The following is a 10,472-nucleotide window of genomic DNA, read 5'->3' on the forward strand; positions in this document are numbered from 1 at the left end:
TGTATTGAGTGCATGGTTTCAGCCTGTATCCTTTTCTCCCCATCAGTCCAAGACACCTAGCTGCCACCCTAATGAGGGTGGCTTCTTCCCTCCTGCCTGAAGCTGTGTCACAGATACTTCCCAGCTCTGATGTGACATTGGTCCCATGCTGATAGGTCTCTGCACATTTTAGTCCTGGCTATAAGCCATTCTTAACCAGGCGATAGCATTTGGGGATAAGGGTGAGGTTTTTTTTTTTTTTTTTTTTTTTTTTTTTATAAATTTATTTTTTTATTTTTGGGTGTGTTGGGTCTTCGTTTCTGTGCGAGGGCTTTCTCCAATTGCGGCGAGTGGGGGCCACTCTTCATCGCGGTGCGCGGGCCTCTCACTGTCGCGGCCTCTCTTGTTGAGGAGCACAGGCTCCAGATGCGCAGGCTCAGTAGTTGTGGCTCACGGGCCTAGTTGCTCCGCGGCATGTGGGATCTTCCCAGACCAGGGCTCGAACCCGTGTCCCCTGCACTAGCAGGCAGACTCTCAACCACTGCGCCACCAGGGAAGCCCAAGGGTGAGGTTTGGCTGCATCATTTGCATCTCTAGTCATGAACAACAAGGCAAAGAGGTGGAGCTCATGTGTAATGCAGCATCAGGGGAGGAACTGCTTATGTAACTGGGACAGCAGATTTAGCAGGAGAGAGGAGGCGCAGAGGCTTGGGGATGGGAGCAGTGAGTTGTCGGAAGGGGCAACATGCCCAGATGGCTGCTCCTCATAAGGTAGGGTGTGGGGCTCTGGCAGCTTGTTTAGGGGAGGTGAAAGGCATGAGCTTGAGGCCTGGGAACTGGTAATAACAGTGTTGTCCACTGTGGGGGTGGGGCAGGGAGGTGTTACCATCAAAGTATTTATGGTAGGTGCAGTACTGAATCTCTGATGCCTTATCGGGAAAATATCCAAATATTACTTTCCTAGAGGATTTTAATTGTGTGCAGGAAATCCAGACCTTGGTGTGAAGCAAGGACAGTAGCAATTTTGCCTGGGGTTCAAATTTACATCTCTAGGGTTGAGATTTGAGGGAGTGCCTGCTAAATGGGCAGAACCTGTAATGCCCCAGGGGCAGCAGGTTTAGTGGCTCCCTTGGTTCTCAGCAGGGTGGCAACATCCAGGGCCCCTGGGTCCCCCTGGGTCCGAGGCTAGAAGAGCCTCTGGCCAGGTGTGGGGACTACCAGGTCAGGTCTGAAAGAGTTGCTGTGGGGACTACAGGGGCATCAGTTCCTGCACCAGGAGCCCCTGGAGCCAGCCCCACTGCTAGTAGAGAAGCCTCTGCCTGAGTGGCCAGTGCCTCAGTTCATCAACCTCTTTCTGCCGGAGTTTCCTATTAGGCCCCTTAGGGGGCATCAGCAGCTGAAGGTAGGTCAGTGGAATCCCTGGAAGGGGTCTCAGTCTTGGGGAGAAATCTAGAAACAATCAGTCTCAACTACCCTGTTCTCCACTTCTCTGTACAGATTTTAGGCCTTGTGGCTAAAGGCTCCTTTGGAACTGTCCTCAAGGTGCTAGACTGTGGCCAGAAAGCAGTATTTGTGGTGAAGGTAGGGACCTAGATACTCTTCCACATTATTCTCTAGTCCCTGCCTCCAATCTTTATTCCAGAAAGGTTGGGAGGAATAAACAATTTAATACACTATTCCCCACTAGGAGTCATCACTCCTCTCCTTTTATAGGTGGTGCCCAAGGTAAAGGTCTTACAGAGGGACAACCTGAGGCAGTGCAAAGAGGAGGTCAGCATCCAGGTATGCACAGAGCCCTGGAAAGGATCCTAGGAAGAACCAAACCACAGGCGGAGAAAGCACCTTTCTTGTCCAACTGTCCTGCTTTTCCTGACTCTGACCCCTCCCTCTGCTTCAACCAAGAGATCCCAGGAAAAGTAGCTATCAGTAGAGTAATTCTAGGTCCTGCCAGGGAAATCTCTCCAGCATGTCCAGTGTGTTCCTTAGTACTGGGATTACCAGGCAGGCAACCTGTACTGAGAGGTGGGGCAACAGCTTCCTTTCTGCACAACAAGGTAAATCCTGACTTCTTGGCTGCCTTGATCCTCAATGACCCTGATCCTAACTTCCTGTTTTCTTGTCCATAGCGACAGATCAACCATCCTTTTGTACACAGTTTGGGGGACAGCTGGCAGGGAAAACGGCACCTCTTCATGAGTGAGTGACTGGATTCTCTCCTCATTCCCAGGGGTCCTTCTACCGTACTCCCCACCTGAGATTACCCATCCCTTTGGCTTGTTCTGCCTTTGCTCTGTTCCCCTTTTCATAGTACTTCTCTCTCCCAGAGGGAGAGGGAACAGCAGGTGGCATCAGTTTGGGCAGGAGGCATACGATGCCTTGGGCCCAGGCATAGTAGCCCCCAAATACTGCCTAGACTTCTGTTACTTTGCAGTGTGTAGCTACTGCAGCACAGATCTGTACTCCCTGTGGTCCGCTGTTGGCTGCTTTAGTGAGGCTTCCATCCGTCTCTTTGCTGCTGAGCTGATCCTGGTGCTGTGTAAGTGAAACAGGAGTGGTAATAGAAATGAGGGAAGAATTAAGCAGGGAGGGAGGCAGAAGAGAATTGATATTAACTCTGGAGGTCAAAGAACAGGGATAGGAATGAGGTGGGAGCTATCAGGGAAATTGGAAGGACAGGAGAGCTTCAGCACACACCCCATGCTTGCTGTCATCCACAGGCTATCTCCATGACTTCGGCATCATCCATCGAGATGTGAAGGTAGTTAAATGCTTTTTCTTTTTGTTTAAGGAGGGACTTCAGTAAGATGTTCCAAGAGGTCCAAGAAGGCGGGAGGAGCTGCTGAGAACAGTTGACCTTGGGGCCCTCATGGGTGTTAAGGATTTGGGCAAGGGTCCTCCAAGTATAGACTTGGATGCTGAGCTAGGGCATCTTCTTCAGCTGGGAGGTATAGTATACATGATGAAAGAGGACTGAAAGGAAGAGGATGAATAACTTCTCACCTGTGATTTTTCAGATGGAGAATATCCTTCTGGATGAACGAGGTAAGTCCTTTTCTTTTCCTAGTCCCAGAATGAGAGGTACCTCAGTTTGGAAGTAAGTCATGGCTGATGAGGGTTGGAACAGAGTGGTGCTGATGGCTTGCTTTTCACAGGCCATCTGAAACTGACAGACTTTGGCCTGTCCCGCCACCTGCCCCAAGGAACCCGAGCCTATACTATCTGTGGCACTCTTCAGTACATGGGTGAGAGAGAAGCTAAAGCTGGTGGGTAAGCATTGGGCAGGAGGATAGCCAACAGATATCAGTGACAAGTATCTTTCATATCCGTAGCCCCAGAGGTCCTGAGTGGAGGGCCTTACAACCATGCTGCTGATTGGTGGTCCCTGGGTGTCTTGCTTTTCTCTCTGTCAACTGGAAAGGTGAGAGAATGGTAGTGATGTTGGGCAGAGAAGATAGGAGTTGCCCTGCGGTGGGAAGAAAGGCCACCTTGGGAAGTCTTGCCTTATTTTTACTAAGCAATGACACCTTCCCACCCCTTAACTCAGTTCCCAGTGCCCGCAGAGAGAGATCATGTGGCCATGTTGGCAAGTGTGACCCACTATGACTCTGTGATCCCAGCTTCTCTTAACCAGGGGCTCTCACTCCTGCTCCATGAGGTAAGGGTGGGCATGACTTTCCTTCTTGACTACAAAAACCATTCACTTCTTTCCCTATCACTGAAGTGATACCTCCCCATTCCTCTGATTAATTAAGGGGGGATTCCAACTTGATCAAGTACTACCTCACTACTTGCCTTCTAACGAACACTTCAAATTTTATTCGAGTTCCTGGTCCTCCAAAGCTCGTCCCCATCCATAGCAGGTCACTTCTGAGAGTGGGCTAGTGCTGCTTTCTTACCACTACTACTACTTTATTCCTACCTTTGCCCCCAGATTAGCCTGTTTCTCCCACTTTTACGTATCCTCTACTCTTTTGGGTTCTTCTCCCTGCCCTCCATAGATCCATGAACTTCTTTCTCCTTTTCCAGCTTCTCTGTTCAGTCCCTTTCCTATCCCAGTCTCTCATCCTTCATGCTCTATTTCTCTTCAGCTGTTATGCCAGAATCCCCTCCACCGTCTACGTTATTTGCATCACTTCCAGGTCCACCCTTTCTTTCGGGGTGTGGCCTTTGACCCAGAGCTCCTACAGAAGCATCCAGTGAACTTTGTCATGGAGACACAAGCTACCCAGCTCAGTCCATCATGGGGGTCCACGTTCTTCAAGGACTTTGACTGTAATCTGGAGTCCTTCCTGGTGCACCCCAGCCTGGCTTGAGCTCCTCTACTGTAGTTGGGGCTCATCTGGGAACCTGAGGACCTCCTCTGCTGCAAATTCAGTGTGACCACCTTGATGATTCAGTTTGTTTTTACTTTGTAGCCTCTTATCGTTCTGTTCCTCTAGGTGTTGGACCAGAGTTCACACTGGGCATTCTGTGGTTGGTAGTCACAATGCCCTAGTCCTTACTCCATCATACAACCCATCTCTGAATTCAACATCTCAGATCAGAGTGTGGACCTTTTCCTTTGTTTCATTTCTCCAGTGTTTATACCCCGCAGTTTTTAGCCAGAATTTTATTCCACTTTTCCTTCTCCTTGTTTCTGTGCCATGTTTCCTTTTGTGAGCAATAACAGCACTTCATGGGTTCCCAAGGTGCTGCTATTTATGTGTTTAATAGGCTTGTCAGAAGCAGTATGAATGTTTTTCAGAGTTCTCAAAAGCTGGTATTTGTTTCAACCCCTAAATATGCAGGTAAAACATATGATCTGGGGGCTCAAAGTCAGTCTAACTTTTAAAAATTTAAAAAGTGAATCTAATAGCCTACTGTGAGGAAGAAAATAAGAAGTGAAACATGAGTGGGTTAAATGTCTTCTCTAGGGGGTAATTGGAATAGCTATACACATTTTTTCCAAAATAAAACCTCTTTGAAGGACACAAGGATTCTTAAACTGATCACTTCCCTAGATGGCCCAGGTTTCAGTTGGTGATGGGCAAACCAAGGGATTAAGAGGCATGATATCAACTTTGAGATTTAAGATCAGAGATGTAACTCAAGAACCTTTTCCTTTAGGAAAATCATCTGGACCCTAAATCTGTATACATTTCTGGCCTTTGTGACTTCTTTTCATTTTTCTTAAACCAACTTCTTAAAAGTTTCATTTTCGTTATTCTTCAGTTATATCTGATCTCTCTTTCCAAACCAGAGAGTCTGGGAAGTATTCTGAGTACTATTTATTAATTTTGTCCCTGGATTAAGCCAGATTTGCCCTGTACATAGATGGCATTTTATTGGCCTCTGCAGAACTGCTTTTTCTGAATTGTACTTTGGCAATCCATATGAAAATCCCTATGAAATTTAATTGCTGTGGATACTGCAAAGGGTGTTTATCATTATAATTCATAATGTTCTATATAAGGATGCATGGAAGAAATTTTCTCTGAACCCAGTTATTCTTTTCCTGAATTGCTGGTTGGTTTTTACCTTAAAGACAGTAAATATTCAGCTGACTCTATTTTTCTTTTCATATTGATGCTAGACCACTTAGAGCCCAGTTTGTGGCCCACTTCCAGCAAGTGTTTAGGACCTCATGTTATGTTTTGTATGCTAGCCACATTCTTGGTTCCATCATCTTCCTTTTTGACCTTTACTTTCCTTATTCTCTTCTCATTTTTCTGTTTTAGTCCTTTTTTTTTTATATCTTACTAGATTATCTCCATCTTTGTAAGCCTTTTAGAATGAAGTTGAGATATAAATAAATAAATAAATGTATCCTTGATCCTTTTGATTATCTCACTTGTTTCTCTTTAGAGACTTTTTAGGCTTTATTACATATTTTTAAAGTTGTAATGACCAGAACTGCCACACTGGATAAAAACCAATACTGGGGGCTTCCCTGGTGGCACAGTGGTTAAGAGTCTGCCTGCCAATGCGAGGGACACAGGTTCGAGCCCTGGCCCGGGAAGACCCCACATGCCGTGGAGCAACTAAGCCCGTGTGCCACAACTACTGAGCCTGCGCTCTAGAGCCCGTGAGCCACAACTACTGAGCCCACATGCCACAACTACTGAAGCCTGCGCACCTAGAGCCCATGCTCCGCAACAAGAGAAGCCACGACAATGAGAAGCCTGCGCACCGCAACAAAGAGTAGCCCCTGCTCACTGCAACTAGAGAAAGCCCGTGCACAGCAACAAAGACCCAACACGCCAAAAAATAAATAATTAAAAAAAAACAAAAAAACAATACTGAATACTAGAAATGGGAATCAGTGGCTTCTAAAATAGTAGTTAAGAGTATTAGATTGGGGCTTCCCTGGTGGCTGGGCCCGTGAGTCATGGCCGCTGAGCCTGCGCATCCGGAGCCTGTGTTCTGCAACGGGAGAGGCCACAGCAGTGAGAGGCTCGCGTACCGCAAAAAAAAAAAAAAAAAAGAGTATTAGATTGGAATTTAGGAGACCTGGTGCCTAGACCCACCAATAAATATTTCGGTGTCTTTATACAAGTCATTTTAACTCTCTGGACCTAGTTTCCTAATGTATACAACCACTGGTTCTTCATTGTGGGAGACAGGTTTCAGATTTCTGTAATGCTTCTTCAAAGGGCAGATGCAGATGATTTTATGATACTGTGTGTCTGGCCCAGTGTTAATTAATGTTCAGATCGCCCAACATTATATAGCCTCTCTGGTCACAGCAGCATATTGGTTTAAGGTCTTTAGGACATGGTTAACATAATGTCACTAGGGTCCCTTTCCTGTGTCATGTTAGATAGCTTAGAGACCAGGATCATGTAAGTGTAGTTTGAATCATTTCTTATCAAATGAGGACATTTTTAACATACTCTCTTCAATCAGTGGTGCTTACAGCAGTGTTTCTCAGGGTAGAGTGGAGGCAGTGACAGAAAAAGTTTCGTAAAGTATAATTTGAAAAAGCACTGCCTTCACCCCACACCTACCCCAGTTTTGATATGCTCATCCCTGGAAGGCATTCTTTCCTGCCACCCTCCACCCCCATTCGGAATCACTGACCTAAAAATAAATACCTTCTACTTATTCACATGAAATTCATTTAAAAAAATTTGTTTTATATACAACCTGAAATGATCTTTTAAGTTTAGCCCTACATTTTGATTTTTCATTACCTAGAAGAAATCAGATACACTTTTAAGTATGGATATTTTGCTCTGTACTCCCTTCTATCTTTTCTAAGAATTTAAGATTAGTCTTATAAATAACAAGGACCTACTGTATAGCACAGGGAACTATATTGAATGTCTTGTAATAACCTATAATGGAAAAGAACCTGAAAAAGATTTTATATATACACACATATATATATATACCTGAATGACTTAGCTGTACACCTGAAACAACACTGTAAACCAACTATACTTTATTAAAATAAAAATTAAGTCTTAACACCAAACCTTATATTCTTCTTTTAGAAAAGTGTCCTTTTAGTTCTACTCATTGTTTCTTACCTCTAACCTAGGTTACTTTATCATATATTGACCAGTTCATTTGTTCACTTGTTCATTGATTTAACAAACTGGTAATCTCAATTCCTTGGTTTACTTTTTTAAATAGAGTCTTCAATGTAAAAGTCTTGTCAAAGCTTTTTTGAAAAATTGAATAAAATCATATTCACTGTATTATTAGCCCCTGTTACAGGCCGAATTGTGCCCCCTCCCCATTGATATGCTGAAATCCTAACCCCTGTACTTCAGAATGTCATGGTATTTGGAGATAGGGTCTTTACAGGTGTAATTAAGTTAAAATGAGGTCTTATGGGTGGGCCCTAATCCATAATCCAATATGATTGGTTTCTTTATAAAGCGGGACGGGGTGGGGGGGGGCGTGGAACTTCCCTGGTGGCCCAGTGGTTAAGAATCCGCCTGCCAATGCAGGGGACACGGGTTCGATCTCTGGTCCGGGAAGATCCCACACGCCGCGGAGCAACTAAGCCTGTGCACCACAACTACTGAGCCTGTGCTCTACAGCTCGTGTGCCACAACTACTGAGCCCGCGTGCCACAACTACTGAAGCCTGCACGCCTAGGGTCTGTGCTCTGCAACGAGAAGCTTCTGCAATGAGAAGCCTGCGCACGGCAATGAAAAGTAGCCCCCGCTCGCCCGCAACCAGAGAGATCCTGCGCGCAGCAACGAAGACCCAACACAGCCAAAAATAAAAATTTTAAAAATTAAAAAAAGAAAAAATACATTTACATAAAAGATGAATGAATCAATCAAGATAAGAAATCCAGATGCTTTGAAAGGAAAGATAACATCTTAACCTCATAAATGTTTTATCTTTGTATAGCCAAAGATACCATTAATAAAGTCAATGGACAAAAAATAGATCTAAAGAAAAATATATGCAATGTGATGGCAGTTAATGTCTATAATACAGAACTCTCACAAATTAGAAAAGAGAGGGGCTTCCCTGGTGGCGCAGTGGTTGAGAGTCTGCCTGCCAATGCAGGGGACATGGGTTCGAGCCCTGGTCTGGGAAGATCCCACATGCCGCGGAGCAGCTGGCCCCATGAGCCACAATTACTGAGCCTGCGTGTCTGGAGCCTGTGCTCCGCAACAAGAGAGGCCGCGATAGTGAGAGGCCCACGCACCGCGATGAGGAGTGGCCCCCACTTGCCGCAACTAGAGAAAGCCTTCACACAGAAACGAAGACCCAACACAGTCAAAAATAAATTAAAAAAATAAATAGAATTAAAAAAAAAAAAAAAATTAGAAAAGAGAAATAACCTATTTTTTTAAAAAGGACATGGAATATGAAATGATGAATGAGTTAATTAGATCTATATCAGTTGACTTAGAAGGCTCAATACAAGACATTGAGTGGGAAAAAAATGCAGAAGTGTAAGAAATGATGCCATTTCCGTAGACGACTCTCAATGCTTACTTCCCCTCCGAGGAGAGAGAGAGAGAGAGAGAGAGAGAATGAAAAAGAGAACCTGGGAGGGAGAGGGGAGTAATGCAAATGTAATGAGAAGAGGAAAAGAAAGGCACTAGCTCTCAATCCCAGAGACCCCAGTCTGCACGTCAATTAATTTGGGTAAAAAAAAAGCGTGTGTAAATAAAAACAAACAAAATCCTTGTGTGTGTGTATACATATGTTGTTGTTGTTAATTTTTGGCCGCATGGCTTGTGGGATCTTAGTTCCCTGACCAGGGATCGAACCCCGGGCCCATGACAGTGAAAGCGCTGAGTCCTAACCACTGGACCACCAGGAAATTCCCTGCATATGTTTTTATAAAGGCATACACACTATTCGTTACCTCAGGCAGGTAGAATGGATGGGGGAGGCTGTGCCTTTAATACGTCTTTGCATTGTATTGTTTCACTTGCTACAACGAGCATCTCTTATTTTTTATAATTTGAAAAACGCCAAATGAAAAATATCATGCAGGGAGTTCCCTGGTGATCGAGTGGTTAGTTAGGATTTGGCACTTTCATCACCATGGCCCGAGTGCAATCCCTGGTTGGGGAACTGAAAGCCCGCAAGTCATGGAGCACGGCCTCCCCCCCCAAAAAAATTCATGCAAAACAACACCAACAAATTAATTCTGCGTATGTTGCCTATTTACAATAGTATTGTCCCTCTCGTCTACCCTCCATATCCCTCCTAATTTGCTGCTGGAAGCACTTTATCTCTTTGGTTACTCAGCTGGCATCTGACATACGAACTGCAACAAGGACTAAGCATTCCAAGTCATACTTTATATAATACAAGCTTTTACTACTGGCACTTAAGAGTTTTTCTGTCTTGGTTTTTCTGCCCCTTTCACCCTTGTTTTATTTGTTGGACCTTTTTGATTGACCAGAAGTACATATACCTTGGGATTCCCTCTGCTAAGTCTGGGGGAATCCCAGGCTCAAGTCTGTGTTCTGTTGTCTTTCTCCCAGTTTTCCAGACAAGCAACTGTTATCTCTAGCGTCTTTAGGTTGCACCATTATGTTTCTAAAGCGGTGTTGTCCAACAGAAATAATGTAAGCCTCATAAGTAATTTAAAATTTGCTAGTAGCCCCATTAAAAATTAGGTAAAAAGAAACAGATGAAATTAATTTAATGTATTTTATTTAACCCAATGTATCTAAAATATCATTTCAACATGCAATCAATATTTAAAATAAGATATTTTATTCTTTTCTTTTTTCATACGAAGTCTTCGAAATCTAGTTTGTATTTTACACCTATAATACATCTCAATTTGGACTAGCCACATTTGAAGTCCTCAATAGCCACATGTGGCTAGTGGCTATGGTACTGGACAACACAGTTCTAGAAGAGCCCATCCCCTGAGGGCCCCGAAGTTCATAACATTATAGCTTTTCCTCTCTGGGTTATTGCCTTTTCCAAATTCATTATGACTTAAGAGTGTAAATAAGGTGCCGTGAGCGTTCAAAGGAACATACTTCATCATAAACTAACTCTGGGGACTTCCCTCG

The 10,472-nt window shown here is 44.3% G+C and overlaps 1 protein-coding gene across 1 annotated transcript; it reads left to right on the forward strand.

Moving 5' to 3' along the window:
* Window positions 1-86: 86 nt before the first annotated feature.
* RSKR (ribosomal protein S6 kinase related) lies at window positions 87-7,677 on the forward strand. Its single transcript, XM_032615745.1, is given in 14 exon segments — window positions 87-226; window positions 550-750; window positions 1,120-1,140; window positions 1,142-1,381; window positions 1,477-1,560; window positions 1,693-1,761; window positions 2,106-2,175; window positions 2,411-2,515; window positions 2,697-2,737; window positions 2,994-3,021; window positions 3,132-3,221; window positions 3,309-3,397; window positions 3,524-3,634; window positions 4,068-7,677. Coding segments are annotated over 13 exon segments (1,230 nt in total). The 5' UTR covers window positions 87-226; window positions 550-693; the 3' UTR covers window positions 4,293-7,677.
* Window positions 7,678-10,472: the final 2,795 nt, after the last annotated feature.

The sequence above is a fragment of the Phocoena sinus genome, chromosome 20 (assembly GCF_008692025.1).
Source record: "Phocoena sinus isolate mPhoSin1 chromosome 20, mPhoSin1.pri, whole genome shotgun sequence".
Classification (NCBI taxonomy): Eukaryota; Metazoa; Chordata; class Mammalia; order Artiodactyla; family Phocoenidae; genus Phocoena; species Phocoena sinus.